Source organism: Polypterus senegalus, chromosome 7 (assembly GCF_016835505.1).
Source record: "Polypterus senegalus isolate Bchr_013 chromosome 7, ASM1683550v1, whole genome shotgun sequence".
Classification (NCBI taxonomy): domain Eukaryota; kingdom Metazoa; phylum Chordata; class Cladistia; order Polypteriformes; family Polypteridae; genus Polypterus; species Polypterus senegalus.
In genome coordinates this window covers 39,577,509-39,603,622 of record NC_053160.1, presented here as the reverse complement: position 1 = coordinate 39,603,622, position 26,114 = coordinate 39,577,509, and the positions used below count along the sequence as shown (strand labels likewise).

The 26,114-nt window shown below is 40.1% G+C and overlaps 1 protein-coding gene across 1 annotated transcript in view; it reads right to left on the bottom strand.

Annotated features, from left to right (window-relative positions):
* Positions 1-26,114, bottom strand: part of ndufs4 (NADH:ubiquinone oxidoreductase subunit S4) — a 150,191-nt gene that overhangs the window by 81,830 nt on the left and 42,247 nt on the right. The window contains exon 2 of the mRNA XM_039758510.1: positions 11,916-11,994. Within this exon, the coding sequence (XP_039614444.1) occupies positions 11,916-11,994 (79 nt within the window). The remainder of the gene's footprint in view (positions 1-11,915; positions 11,995-26,114) is intronic.

The following is a 26,114-nucleotide window of genomic DNA, read 5'->3' as shown; positions in this document are numbered from 1 at the left end:
TGCTGTAGCCACTTATTCCATTTATAAGCCACATTTGCCAGTAATCTACTCCTGCAGCATTAAATGCAAGGCAAAGAATTCTGGACAGAGCACAACTCAACTCCAGAATAGAATAAAGCACAAAATGTATAGCTGCCATTCATCTCATAAAACTAAACTGCAAATCTCTTGGCTGTGGGAGGAAACTTAAGAACAGAGGAATCATGTGCAAAATCCATATTGTGAGCACCCTGTCTAAGATCTGAATCCAAGATTTGAAGAGATGGCCGAAAAACATTTTAATCTCATATTTTTATGAAGATAAATTTCCTGATACAAGAGGCTTCGGTTTAGATCAACTTAACAGGAGCAAACTTTTAAAGCACATAAAAAAAATGTGAAATGCCATGGTAATTAATGAATGAGCAAATACTGGGAAGGACTTCTGACCAATGAATGTAGGACGAGGCAGGTATTAAACTGAAAACTTCAATCTCACTTATAGCTTCATTGTCTTTTTTAAACAAGCTTCACTGTCATGCAAAAGAGGATTTTTCCAAGAATTATTTATTTAACAATACCTGACATTTCTCAAGAAAGAACATAAGTCATTTTAGATTTTTTTCCATGGATTCTTTGATACTGTATACTGTTGTTCAAGTTAGGTTGTAGCATTGCCGCATAGGGGATTTTTTTTGTAGGTATGTCCCGTTTGGTGATTCTTAAATGTTAATAACAATATTGGTCACTCACATTTCTGGTTGTAAATATGGAGTCTCTGTCTTTAAAGAGGTTTGTATGGATGCGGAAGGGCTTCTGGGATTTGTAATTTGTAGGCAGTGTACACATAAAACCGGAAGTCAAGGATGTTACAGGACTTTTGTCTTTTTCACTTTTTGCAGTAGAGAAGGATTGCACACAGCTTCTAGATATAGGGGCGGTGGTGGGTTCTTTTTCTCACAGTCCAGTCCACAAATGAGAGGAACGCTTCAGAAGACCATTCACCTTCTGGAGTCTGGTGGTAGGAATGTGCTCTCTATCCATGTTATGGAAAGCAGTTTACTAAAGGGGAATATTCCGCCATATCCTTCCATCTATTAACCACTGTTTACACTCCAGGATCCACCAACACTTATCATAAAGACTTTTCCCAGGACTATAAATATTGTTGGAAGGATTTGTTCATGGTGTTTATTTTGTACTTTTGTCATTACCTTTCTTGGCCGTGTTTGCAATTAGTTATTATAGTAAATAATATATATTTGTCGCTGAATATATTTAATCTGGACTTTTTTCTGATATGTGAATATTTGGGTTTCAGTGTGGAAATACTGTAGTGCTTAGGTGTTGTCCTGATTCCTTCAGTTCCTCATTTTTAAAGCATAGTGGCTTTGTTGCTGCGCAAATCTGGTGGCAACCTCTGTGCTCTCCTAAAAGACAGGGTTAACTACAAGTTAACCATTCATGCATTTATAGAATTTTGTTATCTCTGTTCTCAATTAAAACATGAAATTAAAAAAAATTCTTGGACAACACTATAAACAATGCAAGAATAGTAACATAAAAAATGCTTCATTCAAAAATAACCTTTGTAACAGTTACGTTTAATTCAGCTATATCATTATATTAAATTACTAACAGTTCAACAAAAAATTTACTTAATGCTAAGATAATAGGATAACTGAACTAGTTAGATAATAATTAAGTAGTTACACCATTATTAAATTATTAATTCAAAACATATGGTTAAATAACGTAATTCAATTTTTGGAGAATAAATCTACACTGCAAAAGTAATCAAATATAACTGATAGCACAAAACACAAACTGATAATTAGAATAAAAAATACAGTCACTATCTGTACATAAAACTCTTAAAGTACAGTTTCTATTTTTTTTTTCATGAAAAAAGTGACATACATTTAAAACCTTTTAAAAACATTTTAGAAATTTGCCTTATATGTAACACAATTCATTTCAGTGTCACACTGCCAGACTGTCTCTTAAAGATGATAAAATGGAAGATTCTAGAAGGCTGATAAATAAACCTATTACCCTTTAGGTGATGTTGGACAATTGTCACACTGAATCTCAGAGCCATGCATACTACTTGTTTCTATGTTTTCTTTATCACAATTAAGAATTACAAAATACCCACGGGGGATGTACCGTCTTTTAGCCTTGGAATCCAAACATGTTTATTTTTTCCAGCATCCCACAGTTGGAATTTTTATAATTCTCTCCTACTTGGCTGTTTGACACTACCATTGGATTCAGACTATTACCATTGTAACTATTAGGGACTGTGTATAATTTACGGTGATTAACGTTAAACTTAATTCAATTAGAGACGTCTTCATTTTTATTTTTTTTTTTGTTTATACTATCTATTTGTTTAACTTATTTTTTCTCTTTGTAATTATAATTCTTTCTTTTACTACTTGTAAAGGCACGTTAAGGTACTCTTCTTCTATGAAAATGTGTTATATGAGGGGAGTTCCAAAAGTCTAATCAGATGAACTTTGAATTTGTTCCCCATAGCTCATTGTTGATTTTTTTTGGGCATCTTATTCAACCATTCACAAAAACTCACAGAAATTTTCAGCGGTGCAGGTCACCATGGAGATAAGAAATGACGGTAGAAGTGAACATGGTATGCACCCACATGTGAATTTCTCTGATAACAGGGGAAAAAAAAAAAAAGAAAGCGCTCAAAGAAGCTGGAAGCTAATCTTGGTGACCAGGCACTGACTCGGAAAACTGCCCAAAAGTCAAATGCCCAGTTGCAGATGTCTACTCAAAAAAAATGTTTGGCCGAAGTTTTCCAAAATCTCAAGATAGGTCTCTCCAAGTGCAAGTTGAGCGACTGGTTCCTTTACCACAGCACTTCTGCTCATCAAGGCACCAAGACCATTCTCTTCATTGGTCGATCTGTGATCAAACTTTTCGATGCTCCACCCTATTTGCCTGACCAGGCTCCTTGTGATTTCATCAAAATCAAGGCCAACATGTGTGGAAACTGCTATAAGGATAAAGACGACATGATCAAGGCAGCGAATGAAAAGCTGAAAAGAGATGATTTTCAGGGGTGTTTTGAACAAAGAATACACAAATTGCAAAAGTGCACTAGAGTCTGAGGTGATTGATTGAAGTAGTACAGAATTAATTGGATTTCTAACTGAAATTTTTTTAGGGTTATCTCTTATTTCTCTATATATAAAAAAAAAATCCTGGAAAGGAAATTTCCAGGGCCACAATACGTGATCTTCTCGGAATTTCTCGGAAGACATTTAAAAGACCCGCGAGATACATGGTGCCAAGAGATTGCCCCAGGGCCGTCTGGCAGGGATGTGGAACATGAGATTCTTGCAAGACACGCCCTTCTTATGAAATAAGAGCACAGCCAGCAGTAGCACACACAGATCCTGTGGTCTCAGCAAAGAAGAAAGAGAAGCACAGAGAAAAGAGACCCAAAAAAGTTGGAGAGAGAAAAAGGCAGATAGATTATGAAAGCATAGGAATTCAAAAGGCTCAAACAAACGATGGTGCGATACACATGCAGAGAAAGGTACAGAATATGAAAGCAGTAAAATTCGAAAGTTTTGTAGCGTCCCAGCCAAGTTGAAGTCTTTTTTGTTTTAAGTGACTGTTACGTCCAATTGAGGGAGGGCGGAGTACAGCATGGAAGACTGATAGCTGGGTACTGATTGATGCGGTAAGGGGGAGGTAAGACCCGGGAGAGGAGGGGTTGGAGAGGGTCTTAGAAAGTTGTGTTTGGGATTACGAAGTTGGTGATTGATCAAGTAGAACTTTTGTGACACTTTATTAGGTCAGTCGCTACAGTATCAAAAAAAAAAAGATAGTAAAGATCACATTAACGCAAACAAAAGGTAATTAATCATCAGAACCATGTGAAATTGAAAAAATTGCAGGACAAATCGAGGTCAGATATAAAAGGCAAAAAGTTGAAAACAAAGTCTTTTCGCCTTCGGATCATTCAATGCACAAAACGTGGATTTACACAATAATGGACCATATGCTATGAAAATCTGTGGTCCCGCACCACAGCAACGATTCCAATGAAGAAAAAAAAGCTTTTAAAATTGTATATCCGATTAACCAAACAAAGGGGTTTGTGCTATTCACATGAAGAGCAGGTTAAAAATTATGAAAGCAGTGGAATTGACTGGTAGGTTTGATGGTGGTGGTGGTGGTGAACGCTGGCGTGACTGCTCGCCGCTGCCTCCACCCCTTTTTTAGAGGTTAAATTCTTAAATACTTTTTAATTAACTTCTTTTAAGCATTTTTTGAACTCATAACAATTCATAACTTTTGTGGACTTTCTGTGAACTCTTCAAGTAAGCTTTAAACTTTTTGACCAAATTGAACTCGATTTGAAATCTTATTGTGATTACTGGGTGCGGTTAACAACTTCCAACGATGGCAGGATCAGTGCAAAGAAACTGGATATGCAGGGCTCTTACCTGTCTTGTGCTGGCCCTTTGCCTCCTGTCAACGATGATTCAGCCAGTTTTGGGCCTGTATCAATATTCGGCGGCGGATCTTCTTCGACTAAGGTTGACTGGATCTCCTATGGACGTCCTGTTAACCTTCCCGGACATCTTTATTCAGCCACGACGGAGATATATCCACAGAGGTTCCCGCCGGAATTTTCAAAAGGCTACTCGAGCTCCAATAACCTCTTGCTGGTCCACTTCTCATCCACCGCTGAGGCCATCTGGCAGAGCCTCGGATCTGAGTGTGTTAGCCAGCCTAGCTACGGTGGCTAGAGCTCCTGCTCATCTCAGCGAGGATACCATCAACTTTGCTCATCTCAACATCCGTTCCCTTACAGGAAAGACCCATCTTATTCAGGATCTTCTCACGGATCGTAACATCGACATTCTTTCTATAAATGAGACGTGGCAGCAACCCCAGGACTTTACTTTGCTCAACGAAGCAACACCTCCTGTGTTTGTTTACATGGCGCAATCTCGCAACTCTCGCGATAGGAAGTCGCGCGATACTCTACCGAGAGACAATGCAAGTTACGCCGCTGACAGTTTCTTCCTATGGTTCATTTGAGTCTCTTGTCTGTCAACTACCTGGCTCTATTCCCACCATTGTTGCAACTATTTACCGTTCCCCTAAATTCAACAGAGATTCTGAATGACTTTTCTGCTTTTTTAGCTCATTTGTCCTCGTTATCTTCAAACATAATAATAATGGGTGATTTTAACATTCATTTGGATAACAGTAAGTCCTTGGTGACCAGAGATTTTATTTCTTGCCTTGAAAACTTTGACTTTCAGCAGTTTATGGAAACCCCGACACATTTCAAAGGACATATCTTGGATTTGATTTGCTGTACTGGACTCACTCTGAATGATTGTACTGTGGAAGAATTTCCCTCTTCAGATCATTTTCTTCTTACATTTAATATGACTCTTACTGTCTACACCATCAAACCTCTCTGTGTAATAACTTTTAGGAATCTTAAAAACATCAACATGGATAATTTTCAATTAGGTATTGATACATTTGTGGAATCATTACAAACTACTTCTCCGCCAGATTTTTATAACGAAGGACTTCTTGACATTTTGAATTCAGTAGCCCCACTCAAAACCCGATCAATTTCATTTATTCATGTAATAGAAACCACAGCATAGAGAGACATTGCTTCTTACAGGAAAAGGCGATGGAAAAAGTGCACTTGAATAAAAGTGCACTTTTGTTATACTTTTACACCAATATATGTTCCTGTGTTTGAACGACACGGGCAGATGGGGAGTGTCTGATGATTGCATATAGCGCCGAAGTTACTGGTCTTTGCCATTCTTTCCTCTGCATGTCCTGGAGTACAAAAGAAACAGCATACAGCAACATGCGGGGACTGGCAGGAAAACTCAATAAAACTGAATAAAAAGAAAAGCAAGTGACGGTGAGATACGAAGAAGGCAGCTTCGCTAGCGTTTGTGTGTCAGAACCCACGGGGGGTTGGGGTAGGGGGGGTTTTGGCGTTAGTATGCATCGTGGTACACTGCAGAGCTATAGCGCGTCTTTAGTGAAAACAGCCGTGTCAGATGGGGTTGTATGGATTGATTCTGAAGCGACTGAGAGAATAAAAAGTGAATTAAAAAAAAAAGCTAACCTTTACAAGGATCATAAATTGCACCGGCTGTTACAGACTGAAATCAAATGTATGCTTTTATTCTAAAACAGTAAGACTAAGAGCAGTTTACTTCTCAAAACGGAGGTGCGCAGGATCGAACTCGTGACCTCTTGATTCCCAAGCGGGGGCTGAGTCTATTGAACCACGGAGGAAGGTACAATGAACTGGTGTCAATGTCACATGTTAAGGCGGCTTTTTGTTTCTGCAGTCATATTTTTGAATAAAAGCGCAATTGTGTTATTCTTGTGAAAATGTTTCTTTGCTATTTGGACTTCAGGCTTCATACATTATATAGTTTATGCCTACATTTTGTCATCTACTACTAGAATATAAAAAACGTTTCTGTTTTAACAATGTGTTGACACAGATTACTGTAGAAACGGAACAGACATGAAATGCGTGTGTTCCAAACAACGATCTATTATTTCCACTCTAAAACTCCACTTCACTCCCAGATACTCAATCAAGGCATGAGCTGAGAGAAGTTCGTGCACGTTCTAAATTGGTGGGGGGGTGGAATAGCCGGCTGCTCCAAGCTTCCCTTTATCTGCACATTTAGAAGACAAAGGACGCTGGCGGAGAGGTGTGAAGGGATTTAAGAAGCAGTTTAAGGTGGGACGGAATTACGAGTTTTTTCGTAGGCTCTGGTAATTCTAGTGTTAAGTCATATCTGACAGACAGAACTCAATTCATTCAGCTGGACACATGTACCTCTACTCCCACTCCTGTAGTATCTGGGGTTCCTCAGGGTTCTGTCCTTTGCCCCCTGCTGTTTATCATTTATTTGCTTTCTTTGGGTGTCATTTTTCATAAATGGAAGATAAACTTTCATTGTTACGAAGATGATACCCAGTTATATATCTCAACTTCACCATCTGCATCGCTTCCACCATCCTCACTTACTGATTGCCTTGCTGAGATCAAGTCTTGGTTCTCTTCTAACTTCTTGCAGTTGAACTCTAATAAAACTGAGGTGCTTCTTATGGGCGCGAAATCTGCAATAGTGAAGGCATCAAAGATCTCAGTATTAATAGACAACACATCTGTTACCTGTACAAATTAGATAAAAAGCCTTGCTGTAATTCTGGACAGCACGTTGTCTTTTCACTCTCACATTATTTCTGTTACTCGAGTAGCTTACTTCCACCTGCGTAACATTAATCGCCTGCGTCCATTTTTGTCAAATCACTCTACTGCCATTTTAGTCAACAGTTTGGTCACCTCCCGCCTGGACTATTGCAACTCACTTCTCTTTGGTCTGCCCCAAAAGTTACTACATAAACTTCAACTTGTTCAAAATTCGGCTGCTCGTATAATTACTAAAACACCCTATTCTGATCACATTACACCTGTTATTCAGCAGCTTCATTGGCTGCCAATAAAGTTTAGGATCAACTACAAAATTTTAGTCCTTACATATAAGGCTATTCATAATCTTGCCCCTACATATCTCTCACAGCTCCTACAAGTCATTAAACCCTCTCGTATGCTCAGATCCTCTTCTTCCATCAACTTAAATAATCCATTAGCACGTCTTGTCACGATGGGATATCGAGCATTTAGCAGATCAGCACCTTCCTTATGGAACTCATGACCTGCTTATCTAAGGAATATGACTACCCTTCACCAATTTCAGGCTAATCTTAAAACTCATCTGTTCAAAATTGCTTATTCACTGTAATTGTTACTGGTGTTTTATCTGATGTTTTATTTGGATTTTAAATTTTTTAGCCATTGAATGTTTATTTTTTTATCTGATTGTACTGTGAACCTTGAGTTTTTTGAAAGGCGCTTCAAATAAAATGTATTATTATTATTATTTATTAATTCAAAAGGCTGAAAATTTTTTTTTAACTGCTTATGATGTAGATTGCTTTGTCTGTGCTGAAATTCCAAACAGAGAAACCTATCCTAAATTATGGTAAAAAGTCATTAAACGCATGTCTCACTGACCTCATTTAAAAGATTCAGCATATTGGGACACAAAAGATTCCAAATATTGTTTGTACAGAAATAAAATCTGAAATAAAAGTGAAACTAATGAAATAGCAACAATTCAAAGAAAAAAAAAATCTTAAAATTGTGTATCCGGAAAACCAAACACGGGAATTGGCAAGCAAAGCCTCCTAGATTCTATTAAAATAAGAGGACTTTTTGAATTCCTAGAAATAAGCATTGCTGTTCTATTTAAATACAATGTTTCATTACCCAAATTCAATGTAACTGTTTTTATTCAGGGAGGCACGGTGGTGCAGTGGTAGCACAGCTGCCTTGCAGTTAGGAGACCTGGGTTCGCTTCTGGGTCCTCCCTGCGTGGAGTTGGCATGTTCTCCCCGTGTCTGAGTGAGTATCTTCCAGTTTCCTCCCATAGTCCAAAGACATGCAGGTTTTAGGTGCATTGGCGATCCAAAATTGTCCCTAGTGTGTGGCAGTTTGTGTGTGCCCTGCCCAGGGTGTGTTTCCTGCCTTGCGCCGTGTTGGCTGGGATTGGCTCCAGCAGACCCACGTGATCCTGTTAGGATATAACAGGTTGGATAATGGACGGATGGATGGATGTTTTTATTCAAATGGCATGTGAATACTTTTTTGTTTTTTATGTATTATATATATGACTAAGTACACATTTCTATAATTTCTTAAGACCTGTTATGTATTTTGTTGCTTCCAAGTTAACAGACTACTTTAAGTACAGTTAGGCCTATGTGCTTCCACACATTTATTTTAAGGATATGGTGAAATGTGAAATGCATTAGTGGCTGTGTGCAATAAATATACTGTGAAGTTAACAGTCCTACGCTTGTTTTAATTGGTACTGCTAAATTGCTGTTGTATATGTGTAAAGAATGTACAATACAACCCTTCAACCCTGAAAAGGATTAAGCGGGTTCAACAATGAATGGAATACCATCTTTATCATTCTTTACAAGTCACGTGAGATACTCGCTGCTATAAGACAGATTGCTATTATGACAAAAAGTAAGTTGCAAGCTACACTGACCAATTTAACAGTCTAGGCACATGCATGAGGGGAATGAGGCTGACCCAGACGGATGTCACAGGCATGGCAGTGTGCCTTTGAAGGTTAGAGGCTGGCTCGGCCACTGAGCAGATAAAGGTCTATCTTTAGCTTTCCAGGATGAAATATTTTCTTTGTAATCCAAAAGGTCCAAGATTCAGTGCCAGTCAGCTGTGCTGAGCATTACAACTCCACAGAATGAAATCCTGTGTAGAGACATGCAGTTTTCTCAAAAAATGTTTTCCATCTTTCCATATTATGTTATAGATTTAAAATTTACCTGGGGAGACTGTAAAGATGTTAAAAAGGCACTGTTTGAAAACCCTCAGACTTGTAGGACCAACCAGCAACAACTGAATGCCAATTTTAAAATAGTTTTTTCACTATTCAATTTTTAATATTATAATCACTCATAAAAGGATATTTTTTTCATTTTGGGGATAACAAAGTATTTATGCAAAATACACAGCTGGAAAATGAATTTGGGACTTTCATTAGTTGTCAGTTATAATCATCAAAATTAAAATAAATAAACATTTGAAATACATCAGTCTGTGTGTAATGAATGAATCTAATATACAAGTTTCACTTTTTGAATGGAATTACTGAAATAAATCAACTTTGTCATGATATTCTAATTTTATGACCAGCACCTGTATAAGATGTTTAATATCACTTTGTCAATGTTTCTTACTTATTTTTCATGAGTAGTTACAAGGCACTGTGAAAGTGCAAGATTAAGGTAGCAAGTTGCATAATGTTTATATTGTGAAACAATTACATACAATCTCTGACTTTAAATGATGTGTCATCCCCCTTCTTCTTTCAGCTGCTCCATTTAGGGTTGCCACAGTGGATCACCGTTTTCCATATCTTCTTATCCTCTGCATCTTGCTCTGTCACACCTATCACCTGCATGTCCTCTCTCACCATATCCATCAACCTTCTCTTAGGCCTTCCTCTTTTGATCTTGTCTGGCAGCTTTACCCTTAGCATCCTTTCCCCAATATACCCAGCATCTCCCCTCTGCACATGTCCAAATCAACACAATCTCGCTTCTCTGACTTTGTCTCCCAACCATCCAACCTGAACTGACCCTCTAATGTAATCATTTCTAAGCCTGTCCATCCTCGTCACTCCCAATGCAAATCTTAGCATCTTTAACTCTGCTACCTGCAGATCTGTCTCCTGTTTTTTTTGATCAGTGCCACCGTCTCCATCACCCATATAACATAGCTGGTCTCACTACTGTCCTGTAGACCTTCTGTTTCACTCTTACATTAGGATTCTAACCACACTATTTTTTTAAATGCTTAATCTTTAATCACATACATTAGTGTTATGTCTGCAGGGCTTTAACAATATTTTTTTTTTCTTATGTGGAATGCGAAAATTATACATTTGGACCACAATTGTATATGTTATATTAAACAAAACCTCCTGAATTTTGGGCTTATATCATTTCCTTAAGTGCTGTAGTGCTCCATTTTAAGCACTTACTACTAAAAAACCTACTGTTTTTAAGCCTATATTGAATACAAAATGATTGGTCAATGCCAATAATAAGGCCTAAAATGACTTGAATAAAGCAACAATATGACATTAATGGCTGGTCTTTGCCAGTTTCCTGAATTACAGAACAAAAAAGAAAAATACATAGACAGGCCAAAGCATATGTGAGCATGACAAACAGGGCCATAGATCTGCGTGTACAAAATGTCCTATTCATCATATTTAATGATACCACTAACACAGTGTGTCCAATGAAATTGTGGCATCTTCAGAATGAATGCTACTGATAGAAATATGACTCTCTAATAAAATAAACACCAAAATGTTAAGTAAAACCTGAAATGAACTCTCTGACCGATTGAAGGTGTTATTTTGTAATTGTTTTAAATACAAAATATGGCATAAACAAGGTGATATGAAATGTTGCATGGGGGCTCCCAATCCAAGAGAAACAAAAATGTGAATACCAGTGTGGAGGAAAAGAAAATTCCTTATGAATGTTAAATCACAGGAGACTCAGCAGATTATCAGCATTTCTGAGTATCTAATTGGTGAGAGACAGACTGAGACCATAGAGTGCTCCCAAGAGGACAGAGGACCTCATGGCTTATCATGAAGTATAAGTTTAAGAAGTATTAACAGTGTGATGGGCAACTACATTTTTGATGCAGTAATATTTAAGAATGAAAGGTCTGTAAAAATCTATGCAATATTATCATAAGGACTTTTATGGAATTCTTGTTAAAGGGGCAAATTGTGTGGAATGGGCGGTATGACAAAAGAACATGTTGACACTACAGTGTGGAGTTAGACCTGTAATTTACTTGTGTAGGTGCACTGAACTATATGATGCTGCTATCTTAATTCAGGCTCTCAACCGTTCTTCTTCTATGGATGCTTTCTTTATAACTAGCTTCATTCACTCAGCTTTGTCTTTAAAGAAGCTGGTGCTTCTGAGGTGACACTGAAACCTCAGAAGCTGGTGACACTGTAATCTAGTTTTGTATATTTCTGGAAGACTTAATTTTTTCATGTTATAGCTGCAGCATGGCAAGGAAAGCCGCAAGTACAGGGTGAACAATGTTAAAATACGCTGCTGTGATTCAAATGTATGCCTTCCAAGACTGATATTCACTTAAAATGTATTCATTCATTTTTTTTGTTAGTCTGTGTAAGTTTTAACAACAATCTCCCACAAAAGGAACACATACAGTCAATATTAAAGGCTCTTACTAGTTTTTCATCCACTGTGATCAACTGTCTGTTTTGTGGTTGGTCTGTACACAGGTGCCAAACAGATACTCCTACCGACCTGCAAAACAAAAATAACAATGCTGAAAAAAAAAATTAAGCAGTGGTATAAAAAAAAAAAATTATAATTTCTCTATCTGACTTGTACTCTATAATCATTTTTTAAGCAAAGTCTTACTTAATACTTAAAAATTTTTACATTCGCTTAAAGCAGCCCAATGCAAAAAGAGTGCCTATGGTAAAAGTATATGTAAATTTAAGACAAAATTAGGCCTGCAAAAAGATGCAAGGGTAATAGTACAAGAAGGATGACACATCCCAATGGGGTGCTACAAACAACCTCTGGAGACAATATAGATCTACTCTGGCAGCAGCAGTGATCCTTAACATGCTGTGCAGAATGGTAGGATACAGTAGGAGTAGGAGCCCTATATTCTGTTGGATATACAAGAAAAGAAAATAAGTTGCAGTCTCAATAGAAAAATGTCAGGCTAACCTCCTTAGTATTAGAACCGTGTGTCACTCAGGCTATAAAAACAGGGCTAAGCATCGATTGGGCAACTGTATAGACCAGTGATGGCGGACCATTTAGAAACAAAGTGCCCAAACTGCAATCCAAAACCCACTTATTTATCGCAAAGTGCCAACATGGCAATTTAACCTGAATACCACCTAAAACTGAACACCAGCATAACCAAGGAGCTAATGGTGGATTTTAGGAGGCCCAGGCCCCTCATGGACCCCGTGATCATCAGAGGTGAGTGTGTGCAGAGGGTACAGACCTATAAATACCTGGGAGTGCAGCTGGATGATAAATTGGACGGAACTGCCAATACTGATGCTCTGTCTGTCTATCTACTGAGCTTTTAATTTAGAAAAGCCACTCATACATTAACATATTTTGTCTTAAAAGAAAAACATAATAATGGAGCTTTCAATGATACAAACAACTTTTTGTTGAAAGGTAAAAGTTTGCATTCGGTATGCTTTTGAACAATTAATGTGCTTTTTGCTGTTGTATGCATGCTGATAATTTGTCTAACCTTGGCTCATACTTTGCAAGTTTGAGAGCAACACATGCAGCACTCAGGTCATCTGTTAGTCTGTTTCTGGTGTCAGATTTGATTTAATTCAAAGCTGAAAACAGCTGCGCACAAGCATAAGATGTTCCAAACAAAGTAAGAAAAGCAATCTCAAGTGCCTTCATTGACTTAAGATTATTTGGCAGAGAATTCCACACTTTAAGGATTTCATTTTCATAACTGACTGTGCTGTCCTTTGTCATCCCTTCGATCCTCTCAAGTGTTTCACTTCCCTATTAAGCTCCGCCCCCAAAGCTTCCATTATATATTACGGGTCGTGGATCAGGTGTGGCAATTAGCAACTCCCGGCAATAATTACAGATGCGGACAACTCCTCACCTGTGCGCTTAAGCGAGGACTGCCCGCATCACAAAGCTACCGGAAACCGCTCCGGCCACTCTACCATAACCCCCTTTAAGCCGTGAGTGCGGCAATTATCTGTTAAAACTGGCCTTTTCAATTTTGAGCTGTGGACCCGCTATACCACATCTCCTCCAACCCCACCACGAGAATCACAGGCTCAAAGGCTGCAGTCCGCCGCACCCTCAAGCAGCATGTGTGCCGCCGCCTACCCCAGACAGGAGAGGAAGAAAGCTCCCATTGGGCTGCTGGGCAGAGGGCGGGTGATGTGAGAAAAGTCCTCCGCGCGCGTGAAGAGGGGGAGCGGTGAGGGGAGCAGCCCGGCCCCGCATCCCTCTGGCTTTATAGTAACGAACTCTGTGCTCGGACGACGGCGTGCATGCCCACTGAGAGGGCTCTGAGTGCCCCCTTTGGCACGCGTGCCATAGGTTCACCACCACTGGTATAGACGCATCTCACGTAAGCATTTAACCCGAAGAATACTCTGGTGACCAGTATTCTGCCATTCCTCAGCAACTGGAACATATGGGAATGTGCAATTTCTATACAAAAGAATTTGAACATGAGAAGCTGCCTTTTAACAGTAATAAAAAAATAGGACTAAAGATAAAATGATGCAGCTACAGTGACATCTAACCTGGTCTTTCAGGCCTCAGAAGTGACCCAAACAGAATGGATAAAAGCAACCTCAAAGCCAGAAGCTAACCGAGTCTAGAGTTGGGAAGACGGCTTAGGGCATAGAATTAATTAGCAAAAGGAAAAAGGTCAGGGTTAAAAGACTGTAACAGACACAGATGAGGGGTGAAAAGGGGGACTGCCTTTGTATACTAACAGGATAGATTTGAGGGAACCATCCCACCAGGCAGAAAGGGACACAAGGCCTGTTTTATAAAGACCCAGGGAAGGTGATGTTCTTATCTTAGTCATTTACTTTTACAGTTGTGTTCTCCATAAATGTTAATTTTTGTTCCTTGTGGCCTACTTGATAAAATATATTGAGTGTGAAGGACTACCATGAGGGTTCCTTCTGATCAAAATATGCATAAAAATGTTTATTGCAAAGGAAAGTTCTAAACAAATTTGAGTAAGAACTGCAGGATAAGTGAGCAGATAAAATAATCTCGAACAAAATCAATACAAAAGACAAAATGTTCTGGCAAACACCTATTTTTATACTGTACTTTTCCTAATTTCCATTAACCCAGAATACTTTCAATAAAGAAAATTATTAAGCAAATCTCCAACTTTTATGATTACATTCCTACCATTTTCCACCCTTTTGCTGACATTTAAAGAATGTATTTTTCTTTTTAAAGAATTGTGGCCACTATTATCTCTTGTCTCTGTCCTTGGTCAGGTAAGACTTTTAGGTATTTTACTAACTAGCTTCAATCACTCAATCAGTGTGTTTACATGCACACACATAATCGAGTTAAACTGACTAACCCAATTAAGCCAGAAACCTGATTACTCAATAATTGTGCAAGTAATCTTGTGTAGTTCTCTTTTGGAAAAATGCTCCAAAATCATTAATCTCAAAAAAATAAAAAAAAAGAAAAAGAGTTAAATATCATCATCGGCCACTGTCAATCTAAAAATTAGTATGACACCTATGACAGTTTTGTGCTTTACAAATATGTTTAGTCAAATTGACTTTATTTATAGGTTTCTGCTACTGTAATGCATGCTGCGCATTGTCCTGCTTGGCTGTGTGATTGAACCTTGCAAAGAACCCATTATATGTGCTTCTTTCTTACCTTACACTCAGTGCTGCTGGAATAACAACAGAGGTATTTTTACTTCAATAAAAAAAATGTTGAGTTAGGTTTCTCTTCCGATTATTTGCAGAGAAACATATCTCTGATAATCAATTTTCTCAGAGGCCAATAACCCGCTTTCTCTTCAGAATAAGGGTTCACGTGGCCTTTTAGAAGACAGATTTCTGTGAATAGCTGGGTTATTGAAGCACATGTAAATGAGTTAAATGTTAATTTAAATGAGAATCATTGAAACTTTAAACTAATTATGTTGTAACAGATGAAAAAGGTCTTTTTTTATTGTTGAGCAATATACCATTAACATATGTGTCGGTACAAGTTCCTACTTGGATATCCGTGAACTGTATAAAAGCTGGTTTATACATTTCACATGTACATGCTGGGTGCGAAGGACTTATGGTAAAAATGACATCAGACTTGGAGCCACACACCACCAAAAATATTTCTAAGTACACGAATCAGCCATGCATTCCAAATGGTGAGCTTCAACAAGAAGCCGATTACTCTTGTACCAGAATAATGAATGAAGGGCTGAATATAATGGTCATCAAAACAAAAGGAAGGCACGCAAAACATTTGAAATTCATCTGCCCATCATGCAGTTATGTCCCCAGTTATGAAGATATCTATGCCCCTTGGAATTCAGCTGTCCATTATAATTTGGCACAGGCACACTAAGGTGCGATTGTCATGGATCTCCTTATGTTAACGCATCTTTGCTTACAGTTTCCCTTTTGATTTAACATATGCTCCATACAAAATGTCAGCCTGTCCTTCAGTAAACATGCACACACAGACACTTGCTTGTTGTTTCCATGTTGCTGTCCTTTTACTGGGGAGCACTGTGATTGACTGCAAATAGTTAACATCGTTTAAGTGGTATTGATAAATGCCACTTTGTTAGTTGTGACTTCAGTCGATTTGGCATATGCACTATATGTTCTGTTACCAATGAATTCTTCGACACCATGAACCAAAGACATTTTAAGACAATTGTTAAAATAAATGCACTAATCCATTTTACACCATAAGTGGAGCCTTGCTCTTAAACATTTACTCAAGTAGTTTTTCTGGGTGGATATTTCCTTATTATTATTATTCATTATTATTATTATTTCTTTCAATATTATGCTTTCTAGGGCGGCACGGTGGCGCAGTGGTAGCGCTGCTGCCTCGCAGTTAGGAGACCCGGGTTCGCTTCCCAGGTCCTCCCTGCGTGGAGTTTGCATGTTCTCCCCGTGTCTGCGTGGGTTTCCTCCGGGCACTCCGATTTCCTCCCACAATCCAAAGACATGCAGGTTAGGTGGATTGGCGACTCTAAATTGGCCCTAGTGTATGCTTGGTGTGTGGGTGTGTTTGTGTGTGTCCTGCGGTGGGTTGGCACCCTGCCTGGGATTGGTTCCTGCCTTGTGCCCTGTGTTGGCTGGGATTGGCTCCAGCGGCCCCCCGTGACCCTGTATTCGGATTCAGCGGGTTAGAAAATGGATGGATGGATTATGCTTTCTATACTTCTGACTTTGTACTTTTAGTGTTTTGCACATTTTACAGTGGAAAGATGAAATTTGATAAATATGTCATTTTTCAAGCATCAAATACACATTTTCTCGAAAAAACGTGTAAAAGTATTTTGTCACTTTTTTCTTTACTGCCCCCAACTGTTCTATACACTGGAAGGGACATTTATTGTCCAAGTTGGAGCAAAGCTGTGAAAATGTGTGCCCCCTGTTTGTTGTTTATAAAGTGAACAGCTAAATTTTTTCAAAATGTGTTTTAAAAGGTAGAAGAAATTCTTCTTTATCATTTTCATGTATACTGTGGCCTTCTGTCTCATCCACTAGCACTCATATCCATGGCTGGAGCAGAGCTGAAGGAATGCATGCCCCCGTTGTCACACACGTGCACATGGAAGACAGCTAGAGGGAGCAACCAAAGGTAATTTCATGCCAGGCCAGGGGACGGCAGGGTACAATAATCTTTCCTCCGATATTTCTGCAGATTAAATATGGAAAATTCTGCCCAAGTCTGGCCCTGAAGACGTCACTTTCAGTTCTGGCTTCATGACGTCACTTCCAGTTCCAGCTACAAGAACCTCACTTCCGCCAATCTACGTTAAAAGCAAGACAAGCTCCACATGCATTCAGTTGTGTTTTGGACTCAAACCTGTTCAAAACTGTGCTTGTATTTGCCCTTTTTCAGCCAGGGATTAAGCATACGGGTGGCTGTCCCAAACCTTTTTCTGTGTTCAAGGCTGATTACTTTCACACCGTCATCTTTGATTTTGCCTTAAACTGTAGCAGCCATTGTAAGTTGTGTTCTCACAATCAAGGGGATAGCAGACAAGACCGTTAAAGAATAGAAAGTTGCAGGAGTTTCTGTAAAACACTAGGCTAGAATCACTTGCTCAGCATAAAAATGTGGTGCCCCAGGTGAACACACAGATCTGACAGACTGAAATCTAAAAGGCAGGGAAAGCCAGTGAACAGTACAGGCATTACCTCAACTCTCACGAACTTCAGAGATAACTTTCAATTACATGTTGAGAAAACAGTAGAGGTTGCAGTCAAGAAACTGGAAAGTTTGAAAATATGAGGGGTAATTACACATCAAGAAAACTCACATGGGCATGCAATCATTTGTTGCTTCTCATACTTCTATCATGATTCATGGCCAGATGATTTGACCTCCTTTGGAGAAAATTAGACTTATATGCAGATTGCTAGAAATTCTGATTAAATGTCAATTCTCTTGTCTTACTCTTAACAACAGTTTGTGGGAACTCTTACTGAAAAAAGGGCTTTATTATACAGATTTCCACAATATTCTACACCTTGTTGAGATCATGCTTGTACTGCCTACTTCAGCTCTTCAGTGTGAATGTGGCTTTTCAACACAGAACAGAATAAAATCAATAGTGCAAAACTCACTCAACGTCTAAACCTTGCAGGATTTAGTCACAAGACCCATCACTTGAGCAGTTTCCTGAGCTCTATGTCAAACACTGGCTTGCTAAAAACAAGAGTAAAACAAGACCGAATTACACTACAAGACCGAATTACACTAGACGGCCTTCTGATATTGACATTCTGTTGGTCAGTGACCCAAACTCAGAGCCTAAGTAAAATACACAGTTGTTAATGGCTATACATAGATGCAAAGTAACCCAAATCATTAAAACAAACAAAAAGCAGAAATGAAGGATGCATTTCACAGGAGAAGAATATGAATTAGGCACAGGCACATATACATGAAGGTTAGAAATGTTTAAGAGATTGAAAAGATTAATATTTTACACATTTGATTATCTGGCATCTAAATTAAAGCTAGTGACTCCAAATTCTTTTCTTTTAGGTGATTTTTTGTCTGTAACACTGTCCTGGTTAGGCATAAAGTGGAACAAAAGTGTAAGTTTCATTTTTATATACAAGGATATGGTCTTGTATATTATTATAATTATGCACAATGTCTCAGATATAAATTAATTATTAATAACTGCCAGCAGCCACAACACATGCACTTCAGAACAGGTCATCCACCTGAAGCTAAGCATGTTTGGGCCCAGACAGTAATTGGAGAGACCAACCAGAAAACTCTTGGGTTGCTGCTGAAGAGGTGTTGGTGAGGCCAGCAAGAGGCACCTACCCTGTGGTCCGAATGTGAATCCCAATTTCCCAGGGCAGTGACGGGGACACTATGCTGTAAAAATGCCGCTGTCCTTCAGAGGAGACATAAAACCGAGGTTCTGACTCTTTGTGATCATTAACGATCCCTGGGCATCTTTCATAAAGAGTAGGGTATATCCCGATGTCCTGGCTAAATTGTTCACCACTGCCTGGTCATTTTGGCCCCCCAATCATCCCATGTCTTTGATTGGCTAATAATCTCTCACCCCTTCACCACCTAACAGCTAATATGCGGTGAGCGTACTGGTGCAAATTAGCATCCAGGTGGATGCTGCTCATTAGTGGTGGTTCAACACTTACTGTGTAAATTACTTTGAGTATGATGAAAAGCACTATATAAATGTAATAAATTATTAATATTTATTATTATCATTGGCACTATCCACAAAAATTCAATTGATTCTGATCTAATTCACACAGTATTTCCTGTGTTCATCACTTCATCTATATTAGATTGTAAGTAACTTTAAGGAAAAAATTGACATGTATAAACTTCTAAAGTGACATAACAGCTGTGATGCTCCTCAGGAATTCCTCTGTGAAAATGACTAGGAGCAAATAACTATCCATGGATGTCACAAAAAAATAACCAACAAATATAAAGAGTGCCAATACTACACAAATTCATTCATAAACACCTTGGGGTTTATGTTTCTACTGTTTGCAGTACTTTCAAAAAACAGTAAGTTTTTGGATGGGGATGAAAGAAGAAAAGTGACCACAATACTATTAATAGTTGGCAGTAACTGTTGCAAAAACAGTACTGTAGCGGGGCTACATATATAGTATAGTGTTTTCAATGTTTGTACTGAGTGTGTTTTGTTTCCATCATCCCGTTTGCTGTCTATCATTTGTGTGTCAGTGAATGTTGTCCCCATAAGTGCAGAGGGGACGGATGATGGAGGGAGACTGCAGCCCCAAGATGGAAAGCACCTGTTCACAATTAATCAACTACAGCCAGTTCATCACTATATAACCAATCAGGAGGGAACAGAGAAAGGGGAAAGAGAAAGACGGAGATCACAATTCATTACCATGAACCACTAGTACCTGCTATTTTTCTAAATCGCGCTTTGGGATCCTGTTTGTTTTTCATTCTGCCGGACTTACATCGTTTCAATCATCACAAGAGACCCAGGGGTTGATCTACATTGTCCACCACACGCCGAGGATTCACAGTGAGGTTGCTCCATTTTTTTTTTTTTCCCTGGAAATTCAAACATATCACCTATCTGTTGAACAGTCATCTTTATTCAGGACAGTTTTATACTCTGACTCAAATTCACGATCATTGGCATTTCTGTATCCACTTATCTATTCGTGTTTTATGTTTGTTATATGTTACTGGGACAAGGAAGGGTTTTGGTTATTGTATATATGGTGTTGTCACATTGTTAGTTTGGTGGAGGGATATACATATAATTTATTTTTTGTGTGTAAAAATTTACATTTTTTGTTATTATTTCATTTAATATAACTATTCACTTAATTTTACATATCTGCTTTTGTGTGTCTATGTTTAATCCGTCGATTGTGGGGAAAAATTGTATTTGTTAGAGGTACGGCTTGATTTTAAAAGATTCACCTCAGTAATTTATCCAGGCCACAGGTCTTGGAGGTGTAGCTGCCGGCTGGGTAAGGGGTCGGCCGTTGCAGTACCACTTCCAAAGAGGTACAGACCGATCTAGAAAGAGATCTGGCAGAATGCCTTTCACCTATACTGTCCACAAATACACTAAACCAACAAAGGTTGTATTTTCAGAGGCCCAAGAGGCCACCACTGCTGGAAGTGAAAGACAAACAGAATGGGCTTTGCAAAAACATACCAAAGTCCTAATGGGCAAATGATCTGTAAAAAATACATAAAATTAGAATTGTTAGGAAATTCAAATCATCCATTTCTTTACAAATTTTAAAAATATGTCTTCAAAGAAAACAATGTTCTTCCTACAGTCAAACAATGAGGAGCTTACATAACACTGTGCAGTTGTCTTTAATCTCTTGTGCTTGAGGTTTTGAACATGTGCATAGCACCATATATCCATCCATCCATCCATCCTCTTCCGCTTATCCGAGGTCGGGTCGCGGGGGCAGCAGCTTAAGCAGAGAGGCCCAGACTTCCCTCTCCCCGGCCACTTCTTCCAGCTCTTCCGGGAGAATCCCAAGGCGTTCCCAGGCCAGCCGGGAGACATAGTCCCTCACGCTCCATTCTTCCCTCACTCGTGAACAAGATCCCGAGATACTTGAACTCCTCCACTTGGGGCAGGATCTCTCCCCCAACCCTGAGAGGGCACTCCACCCTTTTCCGGCTGAGGACCATGCTCCCGGATTTGGAGGTGCTGATTCTCATCCCAGCCGCTTCACACACAGCTGCGAATCGATCCAGAGAGAGCTGAAGATCACGGCCTGATGAAGCAAACAGGACAACATCATCTGCAAAAAGCAGTGACCCAATCCTGAGTCCACCAAACCGACCCCTTCAACACCCTGGCTGCGCCTAGAAATTCTGTCCATAAAAGTTATGAACAGAATCGGTGACAAAGGGCAGCCCTGGCGGAGTCCAACTCTCACTGGAAACGGGCTCGACTTACTGCCGGCAATGCGGACCAAGCTCTGACACCGGTTGTACAGAGACCGAACAGCTCTTATCAGGGGTCCGTACCCCATACTCCCGAGCACCCCCACAGGATTCCCGAGGGACACGGTCGAATGCCTTTCCAAGTCCACAAAACACATGTAGACGGTCGGGCAAACTCCCATGCACCCTCCAGGACTCTGCTAAGGGTGAAGAGCTGGTCCACTGTTCCGCGACCAGGACGAAAACCACACTGTTCCTCCTGAATCCGAGGTTCAACTATCTGACGGACCCTCCTCTCCAGAACCCCGAATAGACTTTTCCAGGGAGGCTGAGGAGTGTGATCCCTCTATAGTTGGAACACACCCTCCGTCCCCTTTTAAAGAGGGGACCACCACCCCGGTCTGCCAATCCAGAGGCACTGTCCCGATGTCCATGCGATGTTGCAGAGACGTGTCAACCAAGACAGTCCTACAACATCCAGAGCCTTAAGGAACTCCGGCGATCTCATCCACCCCGGGCCCTGCCACCAAGGAGTTTTTGACCACCTCGGTGACTTCAGTCCCAGAGATGGGAGAGCCCACCTCAGAGTCCCCAGGCTCTGCTTCCTCATTGGAAGGCATGTTAGTGGGATTGAGGAGGTCTTCAAGTACTCCTCCCACCGACCCACGCCCGAAGTCGAGGTCAGCAGCGCACCATCCCCACCATATACGGTGTTGACACTGCACTGCTTCCCTCCTGAGACGCCGGACGGTGGACCAGAATCTCCTCGGCCGTCCAAAGTCGCTCTCCATGGCTCTCCAAACTCCTCCCATGCCCGAAGTTTTGCCTCAGCAACAACGAAGCTGCTCCGCTTGGCCTGCCGGTACCTATCAGCTGCCTCCAGAGACCCACAGGACAAAAAAGTCCTATAGGACTCCTTCTTCAGCTTGACGGCATCCCTCACCGCCGTGTCCACCAACGGGTTCGGGATTGCCGCCACGACAGGCACCACCACCTTGCGGCCACAGCTCCGTCAGCCGCCTCAACAATAGAGGCACGGAACATGGCCCATTCGACTCAATGTCCCCACCTCCCTCGGGACGTGGTTGAAGTTCTGCGGAGGTGGGAGTTGAAGCTACTTCTGACAGGGGACTCTGCCAGCCGCTCCCAGCAGACCCTCACAACACGCTTGGGCCTACCAGGTCTGACCGCATCTTCCCCACCATCGGCCAACTCACCACCAGGTGGTGATCAGTTGACAGCTCCGCCCCTCTCTTCACCCGAGTGTCCAAGACATATGGCCGCAAGTCCACGACACGACCACAAAGTCGATCATCGACCTGAGGCCTAGGGTGTCCTGGTGCCAAGTGCACATATGAACACCCTTATGCTTGAACATGGTGTTCGTTATGGACAATCCATGACGAGCACAGAAGTCCAATAACAAAACACCGCCGGGTTCAGATCGGGGCCATTCCTCCCAATCACGCCCTTCCAGGTCTCACTGTCATTGCCCACGGAGCATTGAAGTCTCCCAGCAAAACGAGGGAATCCCCAGAAGGTATGCCCTCTAGCAACCCTCCAGAGACTCCAAAAGGGTGGATACTCCAAACTGCTGTTGGTGCATATGCACAAACAACAGTCAGGACCCTTCCCCACCCGGCGGAGGGAGGCCACCCTCGCCCACCGGGTAAACCCCAATGCACAGGCTCCAAGTCGGGGCAATAAGTATGCCCACACCTGCTCGGCGCCTCACCGGGCAACTCCAGAGTGGTAGAGAGTCCAGCCCCTCTCAAGGAGATTGGTTCCAGAGTCCAAGCTGTGCCGAGGTGAGTCCGACTATATCTAGCCGAACCTCTCACCTCGCGCACTAGCTCAGGCTCCTTCCCCTCCAGAGAGGTGACATTCCACGCCCCAAGAGCCAGTTTCTGTAGCCGAGGATCAGACCGCCAAGGTCCCCGCCTTCGGCCACCACCCAACTCACACTGCACCCAACCTCCTTGGCCCCTCCCATAGGTGGTGAGTCCATGGGGAGGAGGACCCACGTTACCTATTCGGGCTGTGCCCGCCGAGCCCCATGGGTGCAGGCCCGCCACCAGGCGCCGCCATCGAGCCCCACCTCCAGGCCTGGCTCCAGAGGGGGCCCGTGACCAGCGTCCGGCAAGGGAAAACGTTGTCCAAAGTTTTTGCTCTTCATCGGAGGTTTGTTGAACCGCTCTTTGTCTCATCCCTCACCTAGGACCAGTTTGCCTTGGGTGGTTCTACCAGGCATAAAGCCCCGGATAACATAGCTCCTAGGATCATTGGGACACGCAAACCCCTCCACCACGATAAGGTGACGGTTCAAGGAGGAGTAGCACCATATAATCTGGGGAAAACAAATATACTGTACTTTAAACTATAACAGTCAATACAGTATACTAAAACTGGTCTTCATCCACAATATTAGGTCTTTCAGCAGTATTAACAATCCTAAATTTATATCTAATAGCATGCATAAAATGGCTAAAGATGAAATAATGGACTGCTCTGGAGTGGTCAGCAATTAGCCCTGATCTCCGTCCCACTAGAGCTAAAGACTGAAAAAAGAAGTGGAATGAGAGGGTTACTCTAATGCAGATGGATAAAAAGTGCAATAGAAAGATGCAATAAACTATATTATGCCTACAGGAAGTATTAGAGGCATTTAGATGCTTTTTAAAAGGTCATGAAAATCATTTTTAAGGTACTATATAAAAATTATAAGCTTTATTTTTTTTCTTTGTCTCTATTCTCAGTAGGACAAGAAATTAGCAAAACTAAGAAAGCCATCAACTTTTCCAAAATTTCATGTTATTTTAAAAAAGTAGGTTAGAAACTCCTAGGGTACCAAGAGTTTTGACCACAAATTCAATCTAAATTCAAAGGAAAAACATTAGATAAACCACTTGCTAGAACCCTACATTTACTAATATAGGTGTGCATCTGTGCAAGCAGCTAACTCTTTGACATGATCTAGGTTTCATGTTTTCTGATTTGAACAAGCATTCACTTTGATTTACCATTCACTAAAGATACAACACTTGCTGAAAGACGGTCCACACAGCATAAATTACAGCTACAGCTACAGTTTTCACATTTAGTGTTTAAATGTCCTCTTTTCAAAAGTGGCATAAACTATTTTAATATGGCCTGCAAGGTTTAGACTGTGTTGTTACGGATTAAAAATAGTGTGTGTTAAAAGCAGCATTCCTCCTTTTAAGATTAGTTTCCCAAAAAGAAAGGAAAAAAAAACACAGTAACTTTGCCCCAACTAGTCTGGTACAGTTAACTCAACAAATCTGCTTCACAAAATAGCATAATATTAAAAGTCTTGGCAACCAATACTAATTATTAAAAAAGGAATAAAGTTTTGATGACAACTTTCTGAAAAAAAGTGTTTCAAAAGATTTTAAGGACAAAAATTAAATTGCTGTAACATAAATGACATAGTTTTAAATTAGATGTTAATTCAATTAGATAACTGTATGTGGGAGTAGTGTTATGAATGTGAGAAAAAAAAAAAAAACTTCAGATTCTGTTTCAAGTATTTTGGTTCACTCTGTTATTCAGATGAACCAATGGAAACTGGCCATGCTTATTGTTCTCATCAAGACAGACATTTTTACCTTTACTGTGCTTACACTGTTACTATGCCACAAAATGAAGGCAAAAGTTATTTGATAAACAATAGGCAATTCTAAATGACTAGAACAGTACTGTCTTCCTGTAAAGAAAAGTAATCGCAAATTCCAGATTTTTTTTTTTTTTTTTTAACTTTGCCCAATTGTTATGGTAACACCTCTACACTAACTGAATTAGAATGCAAGTTAAAATTTTCAGATTAGTTTATGAATGTTTTAAAAACATGGCTGTGACATATCTAAATTGAAAGATCAAGCAAATTGATATAAAGCTGTTTTATTTTTTGGGGGGTGGGCCAGTGAACTAAAGACTGGAACGGCAACTGAAACATTTTCATAACAAAGACTTCAGTTTTGGAGTACACATGTGAAATAAAGTAAAATAAATCACACCTAATGACAAAAGGTAAGATGGTATTTCTGCTCAGCTTTGAGAAACAAACAGTCATATAAATTCCCAGATAAACAAAAATAAACTCTTTCATGAATGTAATGGCCTAGTTTATCACAATTTATAATGATTAAGGTTTGCATGAAGCACTCTCTCTCTCTCTTTCTCTCTGTTGTGCAGTGGCACAAAGATGGAGTGCTTTTCAAGCACAGCCTATCATGAGAACAAAGCTTGGATCTAGTACAAAATGAACGTTCAAGTCTCACTAACATCAAGAAGATCATCAAACTTTACTAGTTGGAGGAAATAAAGTAAAAACTACAGAAGAATTTCCTCTCAAGCATAATAGCCTCCTAGTAGGCAACAATGACGTCCAGTGTCCTCAGACACATCTATTGTATCTTTGATTGTGCTTGTTTTAACAGTCATGGCAAGCAAAGGAGGAAAATGAAGGACAAAGGGGTACAGCTTTTCATTGCGCATCAACTTAGAATGTTCAATGTTAAATTTAAGTTAAATAATGTCTGAAGAGAGGTTCTAAAAAACAGGCAGTGAAATATTCATATTCAAGCAAACAACCAGTCATGAAGGAATTGATTCTTCAAAACCACCATATTTACTATTTTTACACTCATGAAGAATTCTAATTCAGTCTGATACCTACACTGAAT